At 57.7% G+C, this 25012-nt stretch overlaps 2 protein-coding genes across 2 annotated transcripts; one reads left to right on the top strand and one right to left on the bottom strand.

Moving 5' to 3' along the window:
- Window positions 1–5274: 5274 nt before the first annotated feature.
- Window positions 5275–12806, bottom strand: TRIM72 (tripartite motif containing 72). The gene is made up of 7 exons (XM_062180385.1): window positions 12655–12806; window positions 11933–12329; window positions 9529–9624; window positions 9195–9425; window positions 8772–8794; window positions 6528–6646; window positions 5275–5912 (listed from the first exon to the last, which is right to left on the bottom strand). Exons 2-7 carry the CDS (start codon window positions 12320–12322, stop codon window positions 5338–5340), a joined length of 1434 nt encoding a protein of 477 aa, XP_062036369.1. The 5' UTR covers window positions 12323–12329; window positions 12655–12806; the 3' UTR covers window positions 5275–5337.
- A 10354-nt stretch (window positions 12807–23160) lies between these two features.
- LOC133750769 (apoptosis-associated speck-like protein containing a CARD) lies at window positions 23161–24320 on the top strand. Its single transcript, XM_062180439.1, has 3 exons — window positions 23161–23447; window positions 23688–23747; window positions 23981–24320. The coding sequence occupies exons 1-3, from the start codon at window positions 23174–23176 to the stop codon at window positions 24235–24237; spliced, it is 591 nt and encodes a 196-aa protein (XP_062036423.1). The 5' UTR covers window positions 23161–23173; the 3' UTR covers window positions 24238–24320.
- The last annotated feature ends 692 nt before the right edge of the window (window positions 24321–25012 follow it).

Genomic DNA, 25012 nt, shown 5'->3' with positions numbered 1-25012 from the left:
ACAAGAATTAGTTTCCAAACTCGCATGGCAAGTGAGTGGCAGCTCAGTCCTTTCTTGACCCCTGATCCACAAATATTTTGGGGGCATCTCTGCCACCTCTGGAAATGGCACAGAGACCATCATTTTTTATTTATTTTTTTTTTTTTTTGCCTCAGGTGCACAGGGCTGTTGCATCATCTTTTATTCATGTGCCATCGTCAATTGTTCTAGCATCTTCTCTGTTGTTTATTTAAAAACATGAGCACCATGCGAATCCAGCCCCTGGAACAACCAGTAGAAACATAGGAGATGCTTCTGCTGATGCCAGCTCCTCAGAGGGCACCATTACGCTAGATTGTGTGTGTTTCATTTATCCTTCTTCTAATGGCCATGTGTTTTTAGTGTTCTTATTTAGTTAAAGACAGGGTAATAGCGATAGACTGACAGAGATATCTCCCATCTGCTGATTCATTCCCCAAATGGCTACAACAGCTGGGGCTAGGCCAGAAAGAAGCCAGAAGCCTGGAATTCCATCCCCATCTCCCATATGAGTGGCAGGGATCCAAGCCATCTTCCGCTGCTTTCCCAGGCACATTAGCAGGGAGCTGGATTGGAAGCGGAGCAGCCAGGATTCAAACAGGTATTCGGATAAGGGATCCCAGTGCCTCAAGCGGTAGCTTAACCCACTGCACCACAATGCTAGCCCATCTTTTATTTGTTTTTAAAAAAAATGTTTATTTATTTTCATCTACTTGAAAGAGCAAGAACAGAGAGAGAGAGAGAGAGAGAGAGAGAGAGAGATCTTCCATCTGCTTGTTCACTCCCCAAATGCCTGCAATGGCCAGGGCTGGGCCAAACTGAAACCAGGAGCCAAGAACTCCATCCCAATCTCCCACATTGGTGTCAGGGACCCAAGGGCTTGGGCCATCATGCACTGCTTTCCCAGGTGCATTCCAGGCCTGGAATGTGGCCCCCAAGTGCCCAGGTACAGGCAGAGCCAGGCCCCTGCAGCTCCAGCCCAGAGAGAGGCATACTTGGTCCCCACAGCGGGGGTAACTCCAGTGAGGGTCCGTGAAGCGCCTGCTGTCTGCTGGGTCCCCCCCGCCGCCAAGGCTGGTTCCATGTGTCCCCCTGTGTCTCCCCTTCTGTCTCGGCCACACCCAGGGGCAGAGAGCCCTCCGGAAGCTCTGCAGCCCACACTTTCATCTCAGGGAGCGCTCGGAGGCTCAGAGGCTCAGCCGTCAGCGCTGGAGGGTGTCACTGACATTGTCAAGGCCCCTTGGGTGTTACACTGCTGGGGGTGCCCTACCCCCACAGCTGCTGCTCCTCCCCTCCCGGGGCCTTTCTGTAGCTCCTCAGAAGGTGACCTTGACAAGAGTCGAGGAGACCATCAGAGGAACAACCACTCTTGGAGCAGCACTCCACCAGCGCCCACAGGAGTCGGTGTATCAACACTCAGACCTCTCACCCTCGGGTGGGACACAGCAAGGGGGCTCTGTCCATCTCCCAGAGGGACACGGATCCAGTGTTCCCTGGTGCTAACCTGCTCCAGGGTGGGCCTCCACTACATTTTTTTTAAAGATTTATTTATTTATTTGAAAGTCAGAGTTACACAGAGAGAGAAGGAGAGGCAGAGAGAGAGAGGTCTTCCATCTGCTGGTTCACTCCCCAATTGGCCACAACGGCTGGAGCTGCGCTGATCCAAAGCCAGGAGCCAGGAGCTTCTTCCAGTTCTCCCACGTGGGTGCAAGGTCCCAAGGACTTAGGCCATCTTCCACTGCTTTCCCGGGCCATAGCAGAGAGCTGGATTGGAAGTGGAGCAGCCAGATCTCAAACCGGTGCCCACATGGGATGCCGGCACTGCAGGCCAAGGCATTAACCCACTGCACCACAGCACCAGCCCCTCCACTACATTTTAATGGATCCTTTCTTTCAGTTAAATTTACTTTTTTCCCATATGAATTTCTGCTTTGAGAATAAAATAAAAGGCCAGAGCTGTGGTGTGGCAGGGAAAGCTGCCGCCTGCAGTGGGTGCCGGTTCAAGTCCCAGCTGCTCCACTTCTAATCCAGCTCTCTGCTATGGCCTGAGAAAGCAGTAGAAGATGGTCTAAGTCCTTGGGACCCTGCATCCACATGGGAGACCCGAAAGAAGCTCCTGGCTCCTGACTTTGGATAGGCCCAGCTCCTGCCATTGTGGCCATTTGGGGAGTGAACCAGTGGATGGAAGACCTCTCTCTCTCTCCCTGCCTCTGCCTCTCTGCTCTCTGTAGCTCTGCTTTTCAAATAAATAAATCTTTAGCCGGCACCGTGGCTTAACAGGCTAATCCTCCGCCTTGCGGTGCCGGCACACCGGGTTCTAGTCCCGGTCGGGGCGCCGGATTCTATCCCGGTTGCCCCTCTTCCAGGCCAGCTCTCTGCTATGGCCCGGGAAGGCAGTGGAGGATGGCCCAAGTCCTTGGGCCCTGCACCAGCATGGGAAACCAGGAGGAAGCACCTGGCTCCTGGCTTCGGATCAGCGAGATGCGCCGGCCGCGGCAGCCATTGGAGGGTGAACCAACGGCAAAAAGGAAGACCTTTCTCTCTGTCTGTCTCTCTCTCTCTCTCACTGTCCACTCTGCCCGTAAAAAAAAAAAAAAAAAAAAAAAAAGAGTCTATAGCAGACTCCTAAAAAAATAAATAAATAAAATAAAAATAAATAAATCTTTAAAAAATCAAAATAATATTTTATAAATAATAAATTTCTGTGGCTCAGAATCCAAAAGGTACAATAAGGAAAACAGGGAAAAGTCTTCCTTCCATTCCTTCTCCCCGCTTCCCAGGTCCACAATCCCACTTCCTTGGGCAAGGGGACTTCAAAAAGTACATGAGAATAATTGGGCACTGGAAGGTGGGCATGCAGCAGCCTGGAGTGAATCCTGTGCCACTGCCAATTCAGCATCCTGTTAATGCAAATGAGGGCCCAAGTACTTGGGTCCCTGCCCCACCCCACCCACGTGCGGGAGAGCTGGGTGGAGCTCCAAGCTCCTGGCTTCAGCCTGGCCCAGCCCTGGCTATTGCTGGCATTTGAAGAGTGAACTTGCCGATGGAAGATCTCTCTGGAGCAGAGGTGGGGAAGCAAGACCCATCTCCTAAAAAACCCCCAGCCTCAACTGGACTGCGCGCTCAGCCCTCTGCTTCTCTGCTGAGCCGCCCGCCTGGCCTGGTCAGGTGTAATCTCTCCACTCAACATGTAACCTCGCTCCTTCCCCTCCCCCCCCAGTCTCTCAGGCTCTGTCTGGAGAGGTGCCCATCCGTCCTTACGGATGTCCCTTCCCTAATAAACCTTGCTATTTTGCCTCCCACTAAAAAAAAAAAAAAAAAAAAATCTCTGTCATTTGGACGTAACTCCAGCAGATGGCGACATGGCTGGGAGGCTAGCTAGCAGCCAAGTGCAGCAGAAGGCATTGCCCCAGAGAGCTGTGTGACCTGTGGGGTGCAGAGGCCCCAAGAGTTCAGCATGCGGACACACAGAGAGCAGCAAGTCCAATGAGGCTGGACAGCGGCAGGGGGCCTGGATCACCGTGTGCAAGTCATGGGGCCTCGCCCATAGGCAACAGGGAGCTGTTGGAAGCTTTTAGCGGGGCTGTGGCATAAGGGTCAAGCTGCAGCCTGCAGTGCCGGCAACCAACATGGACGCCGGTTCGTATCCCGGCTGCTCCTCTTCTGATCCAGCTCTCTGCTATGGCCTGCTATGCTCTCTGCTGTGGCCTGGGAAAGCAGTAGAGGATGGTCCTTGGGTCCCTGCACCCACATGGGAGACCTAGAAGAAGCTCCTGGCTCCTGGCTTTGAATCAGCTCAGTCCACCCATGTGGGTGTAGGGGCCCAAGGACTTGGTTCATCTTCCACTGTTTTCCCAAGCACATTAGCAAGGAGCTGGATCAGAAGTGGAGCAGCCGGGATTCGAACCAGCATCCATATAGGATGCTGGCACTGCAGGCGAAGAAGGCTACTGCCTCTCAACAGGGCGTATGTCTCTCCAGAGTTTACTAGGAAGGAATCCACAGACAATCTTTTGTATTAATGATTATTTATTACAACCAATGCCATAACTTTATTGCTTGATTTTCTAGCACAAAAGAGATGCTACAGTGAAGCCTCTTTTGTCTCGGGGTTGGGGGCCTCAGAGGGCCCCCTCTCCTGGGCTGGGTCTTCAGGCTCTTCTGTTTCCCATCTTCCCTTTCACCTGCTGAGTCCCATCCCCACCACCTGCCCCCACCAAGACAATCCCCGCATGGGTGCCAGCTGCCAGAGTCCCCAGGGCCATCCACAGATGTAGCAGCCCTCAGCCTGGGGAAGGGCATGACCTTGGGCATCACATTGCCGCGGGTTAGAAGGAAAGTAGCGCCCCCCTGCCCACCTGAGCCCCCAAAGGCCTCGCCCTCAGGGAAGAAGGACCCATGAAAGTGGCCTCAGGCTGCAAGCAGAGAAGCTGCACTGGGTGCACCTGCTGGAACCCTGCACTCACTGCTCTCCACAGGGAGGGTGTATGGGGGGGGGGGGTGGCAAACCTGGGGACAGCCCCAATGTCCAAGCCCCTCAGCGAACATATTCCAGACGCAAAGGGCAGTAAATTGAGGGTCTGTGGAGTGGAGGAAGACCTTGGCTGGGTGCCTCCATCTTTATGGATATCTGCCTAAGCAGATGGGGGTGGAGTGGGGTGGAGAAGGGGCTGGCAGAAGTCAGTGAAATCTCCGCAGTGTGGCCCCGCTGGTGACAGTGACCTCAGCATCCTTCACCAGGGAACATTCTAGAAGCAAACTCTCTGAACCTGCCCCCAGAGGGCATCAGCAACTCAGTGACTTAGGCTTTAACAAATCGCCATGAAGCGCTCTAAAAGGGAGGTGTTGACGCATGCTCAAGTTGGACAACCATTCAGTGAAAAGCCTCTGGGGAGGGGGCGGGGGCAGCCAGCCTGCACCACCACCCCCACCCCCACCCCCCACCCCCCCCACACACATACACACACACACACGGGCGCGAAGCCCTCAAGGATGGTGGGGACGGTGAGGCTGAAGGGCCCCTCATTCCACAGAGTTCTCGAGCCCTTCCCCCCAACCAGCCCCAAACCTGGCCCCTTTCCCCGCCCTCCCTCAGCCTCTTCCTAGAACCCTTCCGCCTCCTCCCTGTCTGACCTTGACCTCGCATCTCCCATCCCCCACCGAGTCGCCCCAACTTCCTCCCACCCTTCTCGGAACTGCTGGGGACTCACCCCCACCGAGTCCCCAGCCCCCTCAGCCCACCCCACCCGTCTCCTTCCCGGGGCCTGAGCCTGAGATCCAAGCGCCGCCGCCCCCGGCGCCCCGGCCCCGCCAGCAGGCTCAGGCCTCCTGGCCGTCCGGCCCCACGAGCAGCAGCGGCTGCGCGTTCTTGCCCTTGTCATGCCAGCACACGTCGAAGAAGGGGTACACGGGCCCGGGCAGACGCTCGCGGAAAGCAAACAGCAGCTCGAGCGCGTCGGCGTCGCTGGCGTCGTAGAAGGCGAGCACGCCATCGCCGAAGCTGAGGTAGAGGCCGAGGCGCGTGGGCCGCCGCTCCGGGGTGCGCAGCGCGCCTGGCTCCTTGGCCTCCACGTGCGCCTCCAGGGTCTTGCCGTCGCGCAGCCCCAGCAGCCACAGACCCTGTGAGGGCACGGCGTGCAGCCGGCCGCGGCGGTTCGCCTCGGAGGCCATCACGCCCAGCGCCCAGCGCGGCTTGTCGCCCACCTCCACCTCCCAGTAGTGCTCGCCGTCGGACAGCAGCTGCTGCGCCACCACGGCCACAGCCTTGTCGAACTGGCGCGCGTCGTCCCCGGCGGGCGGCGCCTTCTGCTCCGAGCACTCCACGCGGCGGCCCGTGGGTGACACCACGAGGCTCGGGTGCGCAGAGCTCGGGTCAAAGGTCAGCTCCTCCAGCGCTGCCGGAGAGACCGAAAGGTCTGGCTCCACCCCGCACACCCCCACCTCCGCCTCCATCCCCACTGCCTTGGTGGCTGCCTTGGTGGCGCCCCGCCTCCAAGCCCTCTCCCAACAGGATCTCTCGGGCTCGGTGGTCTCACCACCCCTCTCCGAGCCACAGTTGTCGCCCTGTGGGCAGCACGGATTCCACCTGAGACCTGCACTCACACTCTGAGGGAGACCCAGGGCTCAAGGTCGCAGAGAAGGGGGGTGCCGGGTGTCCCAGACACTCTGCAGGTGCCAGCCCTCAATCTCCAGAAAACATCACCTCCGCTGTCCAGGGGAGGGCAGGGGCTACCCAGGGATCACACAGTGGGGTGGGGGAGGGGTCAGTGGCTCAAACCCAGGCCCTTGCGTCCCATCTACAACCAGCCACTGCAGCACTGCTGGGGACAGCAGCATCCTGTCCATGTCCAGTCACCTACTGCACGCCACCTAGAGGTCCTTGTCCAAGCACCAGCTAGGGTGTGGGAGCAATGGGTCTTCTGCCTTCCCAGCTGGGCTTAGGGGGCTTCCACCATGGTGGCCAGCGGCTCCCATCCACCCACAAGCCTGGAGCCCGCCCCTCCCAGTACCTGGCATCAGAGCCCGGAACATCTTCCTCCACACCTGGAACTTGAAGTCATCTGAGATGATGGGCAGCTGGATGTCCAGACGAGCAGGTGGTGGCGACTCCGCCAGGATCTTCTGCAGCCTTGGGGGGGGAAGGGCAAGGGAGGGGTCTGAGAGGGAGGAGGGCAAGAGGAAGTAGCCCCAGGACCGGAAGATGGGGGGGGCTCAGTCCAGGACCCCCCCACTCCCAGCCCCACTGCACCCCTGCCTGAAAGTCTTCCGCCAGCGTTTCCGTTTGGGAAGATGAAAACGTCCTGGGAGGGGATGAGCACACAGTGTGCGTGTTCTTCATGCCACTGAGCATGAAATGGACACTTCAAAATGCAGTGGCTGGGGCCGGCGCTGTGGTGTAGCAGGCTAAGCCTCCGCCTGCAGCACCCGCATCCCATATGAGCTCTGGTTCCAGTCCCAGCTGCTCCTCTTGCGATCCAGCTCCTTGCTAATGCACCGGAGAAAGCATCAGAAGATGGCCCAAGTGCTTGGCCCCCTGCACCTATGTGGGAGACCCCCAAAGGAACTCTGGCTTCAGATCAGCCCAGCTCTGGCCATTGCAACCATTTGGGGAGTGAATCAGTGGATGGAAGGTCTCTTTCTCTCTCTGTAACTCTGCCTTTCAAATAAATAAAATAAATATTTTTTCAATGCAGTGGTCAGTACTTGTTCTGCAGATTCTACCACCATTTAAAAACCAAACAAAACATCCTGGGGCGACTGCTGGGCACAGTAGGTAAGACGCCCACATCCTGTATCAGAGAGCCTGGGCTCAGTTCCTGGCTCCAGCTTCCAGCCACTGCAGGAAGACCCTGGGAGGCAGCAACCATGGCTCCAGTAATTCGGTTCCTGCCACCCACGTGGGGGACCTGGTTTGCATTCTTGGCTCCCAGCTAGGAGAAGGGGGAGCCGGTAGATGGGAAGTCTGCTTGCTCTCTCTCTGTGTCTCTCTGTCTCTGTCTCTGTGTGTGTGTGCATGTGTGTGTATGTGTATGTGTGTGTGTCTCACCCTCTCTGACTGTCAAATAAGTATTTAAAATAATGCCCAACTTGGGGCCAGTGCCGTGGCTCACTTGGTTAATCCTCTGCCTGTGGTGCCGGCATCCCATATGGGCGCCGGGTTCTAGTCCCAGTTGCTCCTCTTCCAGTCCAGCTCTCTGCTGTGGCCCGGGAAGGCAGTGGAGGATGGCCCAAGTGCTTGGGCCCTGCACCCGCATGGGAGACCTGGAGGAAGCACCTGGCTCCTGGCTTCAGATCGGCGCAGCCCGCCAGCCGTAGTGGCCATTTGGGGGGTGAACCAACGGAAGGAAGACCTTTCTCTCTGTCTCTCTCTCACTGTCTATAAGTCTACCTGTCAAATAAATAAATAAATATTTAAAAATAAAATAAAATAATGCCCAACTAAAGAAGAAGAGATTTTAAAACCCCACCTGCCAGGATGAGGTCCAAGCCCCTCAGCCCTCCCCAGTTTGCCACAAGTGGCTTCATTATCTCACCCACTTCCCTGTCTGCACATGCTGTTCCCTCCACCTATATTGCTCTTCCCTATTTTTTAAATATTTATTTATTTATTTATTTGAGAGGCATGGTAACAGAGATAGAAGGAGGGAGAGAGAGAGAGAGAGAGGTCTTCCGTCTGCTGGTTCACTCCCCAACTGGCCACAATGGCCAGAGCCAGGAATTTCCTCCTGGTCACCCATGCAGGTGCAGGGGCCCTAGGACTTGGGCCATCTTCTACTGCTTTCCCAGGCCATAGCAGCAAGCTGGATCAGAAGTGGAGCAGTCGGGACTCAAAATGGCACCCATATGGGATGCTGGCACTGCAGGCAGCGGCTTTACCTGCTATGCCACAGTGCCAGCCCCTCTTCCCTAACTCTTTACCTGGCTAATTCCTATCCATTCCTCCATGGTGCAGTTCTAATGTGCACTCCTCCAGGAAGCCTTCCCTGGTCACCCCCTCCATCTCTGGCAGCAGCACCAGGCACACAGTGATGCCTTCACCCCTGCCCACATCGGCCTCACAGCACCAGTCTGTCTGGGAGGACCACGAGGGGGAGGACCAGGTCTGATTCATTCCCACGGTGAATACCACATGCAGGGAAGTGGCGGTGGGCCACATGGGGACTCTCCAGGATGCTACGCAGAGAGAGCAAGCCAGCTGCATCCCTAGAAGACTGGAGCAAGTTGGGCAAAGGGACAGGGCCAGTGGTTCTCACCTGCTGGTCACCAGGCAGTATTTCTGGAGAGAGAGAGAGAGAACGTGAAGGTGTAGCACACGAGGGGGACACCAGGGACCTTTGAGGATGATGTAGACAACCAGGGACGCTGAGGAAGACTCAATAAGGCCAAAGAAACCCCCAAAGTCAAGGTTAACCCTAGCCCTTTACCTTGGCTTCCCTGTTAGAAGCTGTCCTGACAAATTCAAGAGCCTTCAATGACTTTGATGGGAACAGTTCCAGACAGAGTGGCTTGTGCAGTAACCAACCAAAAATAGCACAGCAGCCCTGAGTCCCTCCCTTCTTGGCCATGCCACCCTCCCCAGGTGGCAGGGTCCCCATGGGACAATGGGCTGAGGTCTCCCCCCCCCCCCAGCCTGCGCCAAGGCTTGGGGCAGGGAGGGGAAGTCGCCCGGCACTCACCATGAGGAACTCGGTCTGTGGCTTGTCAGCCACCTCCTCCAACACCTTCTCCATCTGCCGCAGCTGCTCCAGGTAGGAGTGGAGGCCCCCCAGCTCCCGCCGCAAGGCGACCCCCGCCTCACTCCGCACACGTTCCGCCTCGCGGTCCAGGGAGCCCTCCAGGGCGGCCAGGAACACCCGCATCTTGCCCAGCTGTTCCCCCACTGCCCCCCGGAACTGACGTACTGTCTCCTGGGCAGGAGAGAAGGGCAGACAGGAAAAGCACTTGGTGGGGAGAGGGGCCTCCCAGCCTGGACCGCTCTGTCCCCAGGTTCGGCCAGGCGGAGCCCCTCACCTCCACCTCTGTGAGCTGGTGCTCCAGCACGGCCACGCTCTTCTCCTTCCGCATGCACGCCTCCTGCAGCTGCAACTTCTGCTGGGGCAGCTGCGTCTGGGGGTGGGCCATGAAGAAGTGATGAGGAGGCCCCCCCCCAGACCCACACCTCGCCCCCCCCCCCAATCTGGCTCCAAGGCCTGCTTGACTTCCCTTCCCAAGGTCTAGTTTAACTCTTCCCTGGCCTCGTCTTTTCCCATTCCGTCGGCTCAGCCTCAGCTCAGGTCTTAGGAAGACCCACATCGTGTGGTCTGGTCTCCGGCTCAGAGTGAGTGAAGGATGCTGGGAAGAAGAAATGCAACCCCCACCCCTGGCCTGGGCTTCACCCTTTATGTAAAGAACAGCACACCAGCCTCAGTCGGATCCCAGGCAAGCGCCCAGCACACCCCTGGGTTCTTGGAGACAGGCAACTTAGTGACAGTGTGCCCTGCACCAACCAGCCAAACCGTCCTGTGGCCTGGATCCTAGCCTGTGGGTTGGTGATTCCTGAAACACAAGTATAGGGGAGCTCTTAATGGTTCTTCAGGGAAGTGCCTGGCCTGGGAATCGGGCCCATTCCTGCTCCATGGACTTCCAACCTCACTTTCCTGCTCTGCAGAATGAGTACAGGAATCCCCACCTCAACAAGTGCTCAGCCTCCACTCCCCTAGGGGAACCTGCGGTGGGGAACCTCCAGGCAGTGTTTGTCAAGGAGTTCTGGCTGGGCAGGCGCCGCAACGTTGGACCAGGGGCTCCCCAGGCTGGCTGCCCCATGAGTCTCCTCCCCAGGACATCCTGCCACGGGAAAGGCCCTGAGCTCTGGGGCCTTCGGAGGTTCAGAAGAGGTAAGAACTGAGCCAGGGGGAAGAAGTGGGACACTCCTGGAGGGGCTGGAGCACCTGACCGCTATGAGCTCCAGTTCAGGCTCTAGCTGGGGGCTTCTGCAACATCCCGCGAGGGGACTCTCAGGCCGCGGGACCCTAGTGCCTCGCAGACAGGCTGGTCGCCGACTAAGGCGAGGACCATGGCCTGGAGCTCCCAGCCGCTGTGTAGGGCGACTTGGGGCGGCTCCAGGGGTGCCGCGTGAGTCCCCAGTGGATCCCTTCAGCCACTCGGAGTCAGGGGACCTGCACTACAGACCCAACTCCTCTTCCTCCCTCCTCCTCCTCCTCCTCCATCTCCTTCTCCTCCTCCTCCCTCCTCTTCCTCTCTCCTCTCCTCTTTCTCCCCCTCCTTCCTCCTCCCCCTCTCCGCTGAGGCCCCAGGTGTCCCCAGAGCCCCTGTTGCCCCCCCCCCCCGCGCGCGCGCCTCCCTGGGGCTCTGGACCTCTAGCTTTTGCAAGGAGGGATGGATTGCGCCTAGCCTGGCCCCTGGGGGTCTCCTGGGCCGCCGGACGCCCTGCTCCATTTCACGAGTTCTGTTCTTTCTTCACAGATACAGATGAGCCAGGTTGGGAGCTCTGGCGTCATCAGCACAGGTGAGCCTGGACTGCGAGGGCTCCTGGGCTGGACAGAGCAAGGCAGAACGGGAGGGCGGGCGCCCTGAGGAAATCTGGAGCCTTGGACAGGGGCCTGAGGACGGTGTTCTGCCCCCTCTAAGTGACCAGGGCCGAGGAGAGGAGCAGCGCAGGGCTGACGCCAGCGGCAGCGTCTCCAGCACTGGGACCCAGGACCTCTCCTGGCCGCCAGACCTCGCCTCCTCCCGGCCCTGCGCGGTCGCTTATTCGTCCACAACCCAATAAATCCTTCGGACGGACCGTCGGGGCCTGTGTAGACACACACTCGCCCGTAACCGCACGCGTGTGATTTGCTACACGTGAGACCTGCGCGCCCTGGCGTGCGCCCGCGTCTCCATTCGCCGAAGTCTGGGCGTCTGCTGGGGACCCGTGGGGATCGCCAGCCCCGGGACGCGCACGCCTGTGTAGGGGCTCTCGAGGCGTTCAGGACTTCCGGCCCCAACCAGAAAAACGGCCTGGACTCGCGGAGGGGCAGTCTCAGGGCCACCCTCGGCCTGCGCGCCCCCCTTTCGGTTCGATCCACTCTGGCGACCGCCAGACCCACGCAGATTCGGCAGAGGGAGTGCGTGCGCCTCCGCCGGGCAACCCGGCCCCTCCATGAACCCCACGTCCCTCATCGTCCCGGGCCCACGCTACGCAGGCGAGTCCGCCAGACACGCGTGGGCTTCAGGCGCTGACTCGGTCTAGGCTCCGGCTGTGCGCAGCGCCCGCCCCGCGCCGCTCGGTCCCAGGCTCCGCCTTCAGCCCCTCAGACCCCACCCTCCTGCCCTGGCCGCTCCCGCCCCGGTGAAAGGAAGACCTCCTGCGTGGGCCAGACCCCGCCCGGTCCACCAACGGTGCCTCTGACCCCGACTCCCGTCCGGTCCGCACCTTGAGACGCGCGTGGGCCTCGGCGGCGGGCAGCAGGCGGTGGCCGCGGTGCGAGCCGAGCGAGGCGCACACGCCGCACACGAGAACGCGGTCCTGCTCGCAGTAGATGCTCAGCGGGTCCAGGTGCTCCTCGCAGTGGCCCTGCGGCACCTGCGCCAGCCCCTCCACCAGGCGCGCCAGCTGCAGGTTGGTGCTGAGCGCCTGCGGCCGCGTGGGCGCCTGGCAGCACGGGCAGTTCACGGTGCCATCGGCCGCCGGCTCCCCTGCCACGCGGCCCAGGCAGGCGCGGCAGAAACTGTGGCCGCACTCGGCTGTCACGGGCGCGTCGAACAGCTGCAGGCACAGCGGGCAGGACAGCTCCTGGTGCAGGAGGCCGGGCGCGGCCGACATGGCGGGCCTGGGAGGGTGGAGGGACGCTCCCTCAGGGAGGTTCGGCCCCAGCCTGGGGAGACCCCCTCCCTTACTGGAGGGGCTCTGGTTTTAGCGGAGGCAGCTTCAGCTGCAGTTCTAAGCCCCCAGCCCCTAATATATGTCCCATCAGGCCCTTGTGGACCCCAGACCTTACACACAAGACCAGGATCCACTGTCCTTGCCCTGTCCGAGGGGGAGGCCTGTGACCCAGGCCTGGGCCTCAGCTCCAGCCCCCAAACTCTCCAAGTCCTCGCCTCCCGCGGCTTCAGCGCCCCCAGCCCTTCCCTCCCCCCACATCTCCCAAGACTCACAGCTTTGGTTGGAGATCCTAGGTAGAAAGGGACTCCTAGGAAGAACAGTCAGGGGCAGGCCTAACTGAAAGGGTCAAAGCCGTGTCCCAAGACAAGCGACAGAGAAGTCAGAGCGAGCACAGGAGCCTCACGGGGCAGCTGGCAGTGAACACCGGGGGTGGGGGGGGGTGATGGCGCCTGGCAAACAGCGGACTGATCCTCCCGGCCAAGCCAGGGCCCCAGGGACTATATTTAGCGTCTCTGCCCATCCCCTCCCATCACTTCCGGAAACTGTTCTAAAAGTGAGGATTGAGTAGTTGGCCAGCAGACGTCATATGTCAAGGCCACCTGTCCTGGCCCATCCACTGTCCTCCCGGCGCCCAGTCTGAAGCCAGAACGCCAGGCCAGCCAGGAGGCAGGGCCTCCCCATAACACGGAGAAGGCAAGAAATTGCAGGGGTGGGCTCCCCTTTCTCTCCCCACAACCTGCAGTCTCCCCTTCTCTCTTCCCTGCCCACAGCCCCTCCCCAGCTTGTCACCCCACTCAGGTCCCAAACTCATGGCTCAGAATGCTGACGGGAAGGCCTCCCACCTTGGGGCCATTGCTGTGGCATGACGGGTAAAGCCTCCACTTGCAGCGCCAGCGTCCCATATGGGCACCAGTTCGAGTCTCGGCTGCTCCTCTTCTGATCCAGCTCTCTGCTATGGCCTGGGAAAGCAGTAGAAGATGGCCCAAGTGCTTGGGCCCCTGCACCTGCGTGGGAGACCCAGAGGAAGCTCCTGGCTCCTGGCTTTGGATTGTCGCAGCTTCCGCCGTTGCAGCCATTTGGAGAGTGAACCAGTGGATGGAAGACACACACACACACACACACACACACCCCACCGCCGCCTCTCCTTCTCTCTGTGTCTCTGTGTAACTCTGACTTTCAAATAAACAAATAAATCTATTTTTTAAAAAAAGACCCACACCTGCAGGAGGGCAGCTGGCCCTCGCCCCACCCTGGAAGGCTCCCCGAGTGGAAGGGAAGGTCTCTTCCATGTGGGTCTTCCCAGTGCCCGGCACAAACCCTAGGGGCAAATGTGTGGAGAATGAATGAAAGGCAGTTGAATAAATGAATGCACTGCCTCCAGAACCTGCAGTCCAGACAGAACTCAGTGCTGCCCCGGGACCCTCGGGCTTTCCTGCATGCTTATCCTTCAAATGTGTTTAAATTTCACTCTGAATGGGGTCGGCGCTGTGGTGCAATGGGTTAACGCCCTGGCCTGAAGCGCCAGCATCCCATATGGGTGCCAGTTCTAGTCCCGGCTGCTCTTCTTCAGATCCAGCTCTCTGCTGTGGCCTGGGAAAGCAGTAGAAGATGGCCCAAGTCCTTGGGCCCCTGTACCCACATGGGAGATCTGGAAGAAGCTCCTGGCCCTTGGCTTCAGATCAGTGCAGCTCCAGCCATTGCAGCCAACTGGGAAGTGAACCAGCAGATGGAAGACCTCTCTCTCTGCCTCTCCTCTCTCTGTGAAACTCTTTCAAATAAATAAATAAATTTCACTCTGAATGAAAACCAAAGCCCTTTCTGCAGCCTCCAAGGCCCCCTGCCTGATCTGACTCCACAGTCATTGCTCTGACCTGATTCTCACCCCCTCCCCTTGGCTCACACCAACATCAGGGACTCTGCACCTGCTGTCCCCTTTCACCTGGACACCCTTTCAAAGCCAGGGAGTCTGCAGCTCCCTCGTCCCTTCCCCTAGTAACCACACTCAGTGTCGTCTTTCCAGTGTGGCCTTTCCTACCCTCCTGACGTCAAAGCTCCTGTCTCACCAGCACCTTTCTTTCCTGTGTTATTTTTCTGCATAATATTTATCCCCATCTGACACGCAAGACAATTCACTTGTTTGGTGGCTTATTGTCTCTGTTCTCCTATCAGAGGATACATGTTGTTCACTCCTTGCCTCCAGCTTAGAATAAGGTGTGTGGCACACAGTAAGTGCTCAAAAAGAAATGAATGGGGGCCAGCATTGTGGCATAGTGGGCTAAACCTCTGCCTGTGACATCAGCATCCCATGTGGGCGCTGGTTCGAGTCCCGGCTGCTCCTCTTCTGATCCAGCTCCCTGCTATTGCGCCTGGGAAAGCAGTAAAGGATGGCCCAAGTGTCTGGGCCCCTGCAGCCATGTGGGAGACCCAGAAGAAACTCCTGGCTCCTGGCTCCAGCCTGGCCCAGCCCCAGCTGTTGAGCCTTCTGGGGATTGGACCTGCAGTTGGAAGATCTCTCTCATTCTCTCACTCTCTCTGTAGCTCTGACTTTCAAGTAAGTCTTTTTAAGAAGAAAAAAGCAGCAGCAACGAGTGATGCCCAGTTCCTCTTGTGCAGCCTCTCAGTCAAGGTCAGCCTTTACCTGGCTTTGCTGCTTCCTCTCCCACCACTCCTCTCCAAGTCTCTGTTTCTGTTTCAGTCTCTTACTCTCCCTTTGGGCTTTGTCTTTGCCTCCCTCTTGGGCTTTCAGTATTTGTTGTTATTAATTTTATCCCAAATGTGCACTTGAGATGTTCCTGATATGAGTCAGATTCCTTATTAAATAACACAAGACCGGGCCAGCGCTGTGGTGTAGTGGGTAAAGCCCCCGCCTGCACTGCTGGCATCGCTTATGGGTGCTGATTCAAGTCTCACTCAAATTGGAAGATGGCCCAAATCCTTGGGGCTCTGCACTTTGTGGCAGACCCAGAAGAAGCTCCTGGCTTCAGCCTGGCCCAGCCCTGGCCATTGCAGCCATTTGGGGAGTGAACCAGCAGATGGAAGATCTCTCGCTATCTCTCCGTAATTTTGCCTTTCAAATAAATATATCTTTAAAAAAAAAAAAAAATGGAGCCGGCACCCTGGTATAGCAGGTAAAGCCGCTGCCTGCAGTGCCGGCATCCCATATGGGCACCAGTTCGAGTCCCACTTGCTCCACTTCTGACCCAGCTTGCTGCTGTGGCCTGGGAAAGCAGTAGAAGATGGCCCAAGTCCTAGGGTCCCTGTACCCACGTGGGAGACCCAGAGGAAGCTCCTGGCTCCTGGCTTTGGATTGACTCAGCTCCAGCCATTTCAGCCAATTTGGGAGTGAACCAGCGGATGGAAGACACCTCCCTCTCTCTCTCTCTCTCTCTCTCTCTCTCTCTCTGCCTCTCCTCTCTCTGTATAACAGGAGAGGCTTCAGCCCATCCACTGGTTCACTCCCCTTAAGACCAAAACAGCCGGGGCTGCGCCAATCCGAAGCCAGGAATCAGAAGCCAGGAGCTTCTTCAGGGTTACACAGAGAAGGAAAGGAAGAGAGAGAGAGAGAGAGAGAGAGAGAGAGAGAGAGAGGTCTTCCATCCACTGGTTCACTCCCCAAGTGGCTGCAACAGCTGGAGCTGCGCCGATCCGAAGCCAGGAGCGAGGAGCTTCTTCTGGATCTCCCATGTGGGTTCAGGGGCCCAAGGATTTGGGCCATCTTCCACTGCTCTCCCAGGCCACTGCAGAGAGCTGGATCAGAAGTGGAGCAGCTGACCTCTTCCAGTCCAGCTCTCTGCTGTGGCCCAGGAGGGCAGTGGAGGATGACCCAAGTCCTTGGGCCCCTGCACCCGCATGGGAGACCAGGAGGAAGCACCTGGCTCCTGGCTTCAGATCAGCGCAGTGTGCCAGCCGTAGCGGCCATTTGGGGGGTGAACCAATGTAAGGAAGACCTTTCTCCCTGTCTCTGTCTCTCTCACTGTCTAACTCTGTCTGTCCAAAAAAAAAGGAGAAGGGGAAGAAGTAGAGCAGCTGAGATTTGAACCAGTGCCCGTATGGGATGCTGGTGGCACGAGCGAAGGCTTAGCTTACTACGCCACAGCACTGGCCCCAAGAATGATTTTCTCTGTTTCTAAAGGGGAAAGAGGAAGCTGCCCACCTCTCCTCTATAAAGTCTCCACCTGACTCCAACATTCCAGTGAGTAAAAAATTCTCTCCCAGGGGCCGGTGCCGTGGCTCACTTGGTTAATCCTCCACCTGCAGCGCCGGCATCCCGTATGGGCGCCGGTTCTAGTCCCGGTTGCTCTTCTTCCAGTCCAGCTCTCTGTTGTGGCCCGGGAAGGTAGTGGAGGATGGCCCAAGTACTTGGGCCCCTGCACCCGCATGGGAGACCAGGAAGAGGCACCTGGCTCCTAGCTTCGGATCAGCGCAGTGTGCCGGCCATAGTGGCCATTTGGGGAGTGAACCAACGGAAGGAAGACCTTTCTCGTTGTCTCTCTCTCTCTCCCACTACCTATAACTCTACCTGTCAAATAAAAAAAAAAAATCTCCCCCAGAGCCAGATAGCCCCTTGCAGCCTTTGGGACAAATCCTAGGTCTTGTCCCCAGTGCCTGGGACTCACTGTGCCTTCTGGAAACTTGCATGCTGTCTGGGGAAGACGCTACTCCAGGCATTCCGGCACATCAAGATCTTAACATAGGGCCCTTGCTCAAGAAGAGAGAGTTTCATCATTCTTTTGGATCAGGGTGGTTGCCTGCACACACGGTGACAGATCTAACTCTTGTGCTGGAAACCAGCACTCTCTACCCAAGGCACAGAGAGATCTGGGCAAGGTTTTTTTTAATATTTTATTTATTTGAGAGGTAGAGTTACAGACAGTGAGAGGCAGAGACAGAGAGAAAGATCTTCCTTCCGTTGGTTCACTCCCCAAATGGCCACAACAGCCGGAGCTGCACTGATCCAAAGCCAGGAACCAGGTGCTTCTTCCCAGTCTCCCACGCGGGTGCAGGGGCCCAAGCACTTGGGCCATCCTCCACTGCTTTCCCAGGCCATAGTAGAGAGCTGGCCTGGAAGACGAGCAGCCCAGACTAGAACCGATGCCCATATGGGATGCCGGCACCACAGGCGGAGGATTAACCCACTGCACCACGGTGCCGGCCCCACTGGGCAAGTTTTATTCACCCCTTCTCTTTGTCTCTATGTCTCCAGTTTCTTCTCTGCCACTTTTTAAAAAGAATTATTTATTTGAAAGGCAGAGATAGAGAGAGAAGGAGATCTTCCACCCGTTGGGTCAGTTTAGTCCCCAAAAGGCCACAATATCTGGGACCGGGCCAGGCAGAAGCCACAAGCCCAGAACACCATCTAAGTCACTCACGTGGATGGCGAGGGCCTAAGTACTTGGGCCTTCTTTCTCTGCTTTCTCAGGTACATCAGCAGAGAGCTGGCTAGAAGTGGAGCAGCTGGGACTTAAACCGGCTCTCCTGTGGATGCCAGCATTGCAGGCGACAGCTTAACCTGCTGTGCCACAATGCTGGCCCCTTTTTTACCATTTCTGATAGCTCAGACTTGGCCTTGGCTCAGCAACAGGAAGGAGGTAGAGAGCAGGGAATCCCCAAAGTTGGTCTCTGAAGCCACAGCCAGGAGCTCAAAAGCTCATTTTTTATTTTATCTGGGGCTTCACTGGATGCCAAGTTGGAGCTGCAGGTTCTGGCTGCTTTACCTTGGCATTCATAGGAGTCAGTGCCCAGGACAGGGAAGTGACAAGTCACCTCAACCCACCACAGATGGACCAGCTCTGGCCTTGACCCATGGAAGGGACGATGCTCAGAGTAAGCAGGTTTCGGGAGAAGGGGCCGGAAGCCACGTCCTGGGGAGGCAATAGGATTGCTCACGCTAACCCCAATTTCTCAAAGTCCATGGGGCCCACAGACAGAGCTAAAGGGACAGACTCTGGCTTGTCCCAAGGGAGAGCTTGTCCAAGAAACTGGGACAATAAGCTCCTTGTTAGATACAGGCAGGGGAAAACCAGAAACCTCCCACGCAGGGCTGCGAAGGACACGAGTGCCGAATGCTGGGTGTGCCTCGGGGAAATCCCGTGTGTCTCCGGCTCTGGCATTGTCAGCCACAACTGCAGGATGAGGAGGACCCTCAGAGCGCCATCCCTGCAGGGCAGTCCTGGGGGCCAGACTAACAACCCGCCGCCTAAGCAGGGACAGTGTGCAGACACCCAAGGGCTTCTGAGGGCCGTGACTGCCGCAGCTAGGGTCGAATCGTGCTCCTTGTTGAGCCACTGTGCCCAAGTCACTTAACCTGTTTTTTCACATTCACAAAATGGAAATCATGTGAAGATTATTATCAAGACTATTGGGTTGTTGTGGCCGGCGCCGTGGCTCAACAGGCTAATCCTCCGCCTTGCGGCGCTGGCACACCGGGTTCTAGTCCCGGTTGGGGCGCTGGATTCTATCCCAGTTGCCCCTCTTCCAGGCCAGCTCTCTGCTATGGCCCGGGAAGGCAGTGGAGGATGGCCCAAGTGCTTGGGCCCTGCACCCGCATGGGAGACCAGGAGAAGCACCTGGCTCCTGCCTTCGGATCAGCGCGATATGCCGGCCGCAGCGGCCATTGGAGGGTGAACCAACGGCAAAAAGGAAGACCTTTCTCTCTGTCTCTCTCTCTCTCTCACTATCCACTCTGCCTGTCAAAAAAAAAAAAAAAGACTATTGGGTTGTTGTGAAGATTCCACAACTCTTGTAAAGCTGTTGGAACAGGTCCACAGCAAATAATCAATACACGTTGGCTTTTGGTATTATTATAGTTATTGTTATTAATATTCCCAATACATCCTCCCCACAACCCTGTAAGGTCCATAACAGCATCCTCACTACACAGATTGAGAAATTGAGGCTCAGAGACTTTTTTTTTAAAGATTTATTTATTTGGCCGGCGCCGTGGCTCAACAGGCTAATCCTCCGCCTTGCGGCACCGGCACACCGGGTTCTAGTCCCGGTCGGGGCACCGATCCTGTCCCGGTTGCCCCTCTTCCAGGCCAGCTCTCTGCTGTGGCCAGGGAGTGCAGTGGAGGATGGCCCAAGTCCTTGGGCTCTGCACCCCATGGGAGACCAGGAGAAGCACCTGGCTCCTGCCATTGGAACAGCGCGGTGCGCCGGCCGCAGCGCGCTACCGCGGCGGCCATTGGAGGGTGAACCAACGGCAAAAGGAAGACCTTTCTCTCTGTCTCTCTCTCTCACTGTCCACTCTGCCTGTCAAAAATAAAAAATTTAAAAAAAGAAAAAAAAAGATTTATTTATTTATTTGAAAGAGTTACACAGAGAGAAAAGGAGAGGCAGAGAGAGAGAGAGAGGTCTTCCATCTGCTGGTTCACTCCCCAGTTGGCCACAAAGGCCGGAGCTGCGTCAATCCGAAGCCAGAAGCCAGGAGTTTCTCCGGGTCTCCCACGCGGGTGCAGGGGCCCAAGAACTTGGGCCATCCTCTACTGCTTTCCTAGGCCATAGCAGAGAGCTGGATCAGAAGTGGAGTAGCTGGGACTTGAACCGGTGTCCATATGGGATGCCGGCACTGTAGGCGGTGGCTTTACCCTGCTATGCCACAGCACCGGTCCCCCGAGATTTTTTAAGATGCATATTTATTTATTTGAAAGGCAGAACAACAAAGAGAGAGGAGGAGACAGAAAGAGGTCTTGCATTTGTTGGTTCACTCCCCGAATGGCTGCAATGGCCAGGGCTGGGCCAGGATGAAACCAGGAGACAGGAACTCCACCAAGGTCTCCCACATGGGTTGTAGAGACCCAAGCACTTGGGCCATCTTCCACTGCTTTCCCAGGCGCATTCGCAGCGAGCTGGATCAGAAGTGGAGCAGTGTCCATATGGAATGCCGATGTTGCAACTATGACTTAACCCACGGCGCCACAAAAGCTGCCCCAGGCTCAGAGACTTGAACCACAACCACTTACTCCACGTCATGTCTGCTTTAAGCCTTTCACAATGCTTAACTCATTTAGGGGCCCCATAACCGCACCATCACTGTTTCCATCCTAACTCAGAGAGGTTCAGCAACTCGCCCAGGGTCCCAGCACTGGGTGTCCTGGCCCCAGGAGCAATCTGGCACCAGCAATCAAAGAGTTACTTTGTTGGTGGGGGGGTGGTGTCACACCCCAGGAGGCATCTCCCCTCCAACAACCACTCTGGCTCTTGTCCAGGGGGGCAAGGGTGAGCCCGGGCTGAGGCCTGGAGTCTTCCCTTGCCAGGGGTCAAAGCTCAAAGCTCTGAGCACCTCACCCAGAAAGAGGGGGCAGGGGGAGGAGGTGGCTTCCCAGGATCCCAGGCCTAAATTGCCCCCTCCCCAATGGAAACCACCCTGGCAGGAACCGGCAGGCTCTGCCTCCACCTCCCCCAGGGCTCCGGGGCCAGTCACTGCTCCTCAGAACCCTCACTTCCCTCTGGGCTGGCTCAGGTTTGTGCATCCTCGACCAGGGATCCAGACCAGAGAGGGTCCATGACTCCCCCAAGTCACATAGCTAGGGTACAGAGGGCCTGGGAGCCAAGTCTGAGGGGGACTGACACCTGCCAATCCTGCTTTTCCCACTCTCCCACCTCCTCTGACTATGCTTTGCAAGTTCTAGAACATTCTGCCATTAGGAGGACGCTAATATCATTATTACTGTTACTGCTCCATCTGCTGGTGTTGTATTTCGGGTATACAGAATCTCTCCTAACAATCTGACCACTTCTGAGCGCAGACGGTGTGGCTTTGAGGGCTTTGGTTGGAATCTGAGCCCAGGAGACAGACGGAAGTGGGTTCAGTCTGTGTCAGCTTCCAGGGTAATCTCTGAAAACCTCCTTTCTCCACTGTCAGGCTGGGATGACTACACACACTCCATGGGGTTGCTGGGAGAACTAAACGGGCCATCTTCCGCTGCTTTTTCCAGGCCACTAGCAAGGAGCTGGATCAGAAGTGGCACAGATGCCAGTGTCACAGGTGGGCAGCTTAAACCCACTACGCCACAGCGCCAGCTCCTCCGAATATCTTTTGGAAGGCCAGAGAGCTCCCACCCACTGTTCACGCCCCAGATGCTTACAACAGCTGGGCTGTTGAACCAGGGCCTGTGAACCCAATGTGCCTGTGTCTCCCCGGCCCAACCACTTGAGCCGTCACCTGCTGCTTCCCAGGGTGCACACGAGCAGGGAGCTGGAATAGGGGGTGGAGCGGGGACTCAAACCCAGGCCCTCTGATATGGGAACACGGGCATCCCGAGCACCGGCTTGACCACTGCACCAATGCCTGCCCCCGTAGTTCCTGGCAGTATGCTCACTTAGCACATGCACCTGTCAGAGGCGGCACGTGTTCTCACTGCTCTCCAGCCCAAAACTGCAGCCGGACGAGGCTTTCAGTTCTGCGAGAGGATTGCCTGCATCTCCCTGGCACCTGTCCCTTGTCTCCCCGTGACATCTCACCACAGTGACAATCACAGCCCTGGCTTCCAGGACTCAGTCTGAGTGTGTATGTGAGGCGGATGGGACTGGGATGGATGGCAGCGGCAAGCTGGGCCCCAAAGGAAATCCCCTTGGTGGTGACTCCCGAAACAAGGGCAGGGTACAGCACCACCCTGCCATGACTCACACTCACCTCCCTCACCACCAAGTGGAGGAACCGCGTGTACGCGTGCACACACACACACACACACACACTCCCCAGGTGTTATCTTCTTGGTACCCCCAAAGATTCAGCTGAAACTCATCACGTCAGTTTTACTTAAAGCAAAGGCCCTTCCATTCAAACAAGAGTCGGAGAGACACGTCAAGGCAAAGCTGGAAGAGACTTCAAGGCTGAGGGAACAACACGTGCCAAGGCTGGGGGGCGGGGGGCACAGGAGCCTGGCCCATCTGAGGAACGGAGAGGCCACCATGGCTGGAGCTCGGTGGGGATGGAGGGAAAGCAGCCTGCGAGGTAGGACCAGGCGGGAGGGGTCCACACGGCCGGACAGCCAGGACCTTCCCAGCCGTGTTGACAGCAAGTGAAGGATGCTGGGCACCAAGGCCATTCCACACCACCTGTCATCCTGGATCAAGTCTCCTCGGCCAGGGAGGGAGGGACTGACTGCACACACACACACACACACTTTCCCTGGAGGTGAGTATTTTCTCCATCAATGGCTTCCCCAAGAAATTCAGCTCCTGGGACCAAATCCTGGCTTCCCTGAGAAGCATTTGGCAAGGTTTCAGGAGCCCTGGAAAAGCCATCTTGTGTTGGAATGTTTACCACGTGTTAAGTTGGCCACGTGTTATGAACCCATTTCACCGTTGATGAAACTGAGACTAGGAGAGATCAAGCATGCCATTTCTCCCCAGATGTGGAATGCGACATCACGGTTCTGCACGATTTTATAACATGGGAGAGGGTTCCAAGGATCCAGGAAGCAGAGATCCCAGGGTTCTGTAATTCTAAGATTCTAAAAGCCTGGCACTCCTAAATAAACTCAGGGAAAGCAATCCTGGGCTGCCGATTTGGCCAGCTGGTGCAAGCCCGCAGCTGCCAGTGCCATCCACGACCCCCCACCCCTAAGACGCGGGGGAGAACGCCAGCTGCCTGCAGTCCCAAGCAGCCCCTCCCAGAGGCCTCAGCGGGCGGGATACAAAGGGGTAGAGTGCCTTCTGCCCAAGGAATCCGGCTGGGGCGGGAACGGGAGTGGCGGGGTGGAGGGAGTCCCCGGTCCCGCCCCGCGCAGACTTCCTGGTCGACAGCGGCAGCCCGGGTGACAGACGGCGACCCGGGACCCCGGAGCCATGGGTCGCGCGCGCGACGCCATCCTGGAGGCTCTGGAGAACCTGACCGCCGACGAGTTCAAGAAGTTCAAGCTCAAGCTGCTGTCCGTGCCGCTGCGCGAAGGCTACGGACGCATCCCGCGGGGCAGGCTGCTGCCCATGGACGCCGTGGACCTCACCGACAAGCTGGTCAGCTTCTATCTGGAGACCTACGGCGCCGAGCTCACGGCGGCCGTGCTGCGTGACATGGGCATGCAGGAGTCGGCGGAGCAGCTGCAGGAGCTCCTGAGCCAAGGTGAGCGGTGCCACCATCGGCCTCCACCTCCCCAGCCGCCCTTCCCCAAGGCGCCGACCCTGCGCATTTGCCCCTTTGGCTTTCTGTTCCTCCTGCCCTTCAAAAACGGTTCCTCTGCGGGGAGGGGAGACTTCCTGCCCTTGGCCCTGGACTTAGCATCCCCGACCAAGGGCTCCTGCAATCCCCACGGTTGCAGATAGGGTAGGAGGGGAAGGGCAACCACGTGACATGTCCTTGCAGGCTCTGGAGCTGCCCCCGCCGCCGGGATCAAGGCCCATTCTGAGAAGATTGCCAAGCCAGGTGAGGCCTCCACACCCAACCTCACCTGCCTGGGCCGCTCTCTGGCTCCGCACCACTGCTAGGTAGGCTGGCCATGCCTGTGCTGTTCGCCCACCTACATTCACACCCTCTGTGGGCGGGGAGCCTGGCGGGGTGCATTCAGAGGCATTACCAGAAGAGAGCTGGGGGCCAGTGGGGCCAGCCCTGCACCCACCCTGGGCCGTGGCTCATCCCACTCTCCCTCCCACCCTCAGCGCTGCACTTCATGGACCGGCACCGGGCAGCCCTCATCTCCAGAGTCACAGATGTGGACGGGGTGCTGGACGTGCTGTACGGGAGGGTCTTGACGGAGGAGCAGTACCAGGCGGTGCGGGCTGAGACCACCAACCCAAACAAGATGAGGAAGCTCTTCAGCTTCGCTCCAGCCTGGGACCTGACATGCAAGGACCTGCTCCTCCAGGCCCTGAGGGACACCCAGCCCTATCTGGTGGCCGACCTGGAACCGAGATGAGGCATCCCCAGCAAAAGGCCCCCACATTCAACCCCCGGCCCTTTCCACAGCCCGACTCTTTTCTACACAATAGATGAGAAACCAGCGTGTGCCTTGTGTGTGTGTCTCCTGTTTCCAGCCTGCACAGGGAACCACGTGTGCACAGCAAAGCGGCAGCTTCATGGCCTCTGGGCCCCAAGCTTCCCCATCGCTTCCCGAGTCACCACTCTGGATGATGGGACATGTTAACAGTCCCCTGGCCTAAGCCGAGGCATATACCAAGGCGCCTGGAACTGGGGGGCGGGGGATCAGCGACTCTTCCAAAAATCTTCCATCAGTTCACTCCCCAAATGCCCACAAAGGCCAGGGACAGACTAGGCCAGGCCAAATCCAGGAGCCCATGGGGGTGGGGGAGCAGCATTGTAGCACAGCAGGTTAACCCGCTGCCTGCAACCCCAGCTCCCGATATGGGTGCCGGTTCGAGTCCCAGCCACTTCACTTCTGACCCAACTCCCTGCTAATGCACCTGGAAAAGCAGTGGAAGACGGCCCAAGTGCTTGGCCCCCTGCACCCATGTGGGAGACCTGGGTGAAGCTCCTGGCTTCAGCCTGGCCCTGCCCTGGCCACTGTGGCCATTTGGGGAGAGAACTAGCAGAGGGAAGCTCTCTGTCTCTCCTCCTAACTCTGCCTCTCAAATCAATCCATTTGGATCTCCCACATGCATGGTGGCCGCTCCAATACTGGAGCCATTATCTGCTGCCTCCTAGTGTGTGTGTGAGCAGGAAGCTGGATTGGA

This window comes from Lepus europaeus, chromosome 21 (genome assembly GCF_033115175.1).
Source record: "Lepus europaeus isolate LE1 chromosome 21, mLepTim1.pri, whole genome shotgun sequence".
Classification (NCBI taxonomy): domain Eukaryota; kingdom Metazoa; phylum Chordata; class Mammalia; order Lagomorpha; family Leporidae; genus Lepus; species Lepus europaeus.
Note: the sequence above shows the minus strand (reverse complement) of the source record. Positions and strands in the feature narration are given on the sequence as shown.

Excerpts from the sequence above, each read along its gene's own strand:
- LOC133750769 (XM_062180439.1), top strand. The coding sequence starts at position 23,174 with ATGGGTCGCGCGCGCGACGCCATCCTGGAGGCTCTGGAGAACCTGACC. Across the intron at positions 23,448-23,687 it reads GCAGGAGCTCCTGAGCCAAG|GCTCTGGAGCTGCCCCCGCC; the intron begins GTGAGCGGTGCC and ends ATGTCCTTGCAG. Across the intron at positions 23,748-23,980 it reads TGAGAAGATTGCCAAGCCAG|CGCTGCACTTCATGGACCGG; the intron begins GTGAGGCCTCCA and ends TCCCACCCTCAG.
- TRIM72 (XM_062180385.1), bottom strand. The coding sequence starts at position 12,322 with ATGTCGGCCGCGCCCGGCCTCCTGCACCAGGAGCTGTCCTGCCCGCTG. Across the intron at positions 9,426-9,528 it reads ACCAGCTCACAGAGGTGGAG|GAGACAGTACGTCAGTTCCG; the intron begins GTGAGGGGCTCC and ends TCTCCTGCCCAG. Across the intron at positions 6,647-8,771 it reads TACTGCCTGGTGACCAGCAG|GCTGCAGAAGATCCTGGCGG; the intron begins GTGAGAACCACT and ends TCCCCCCCCAAG.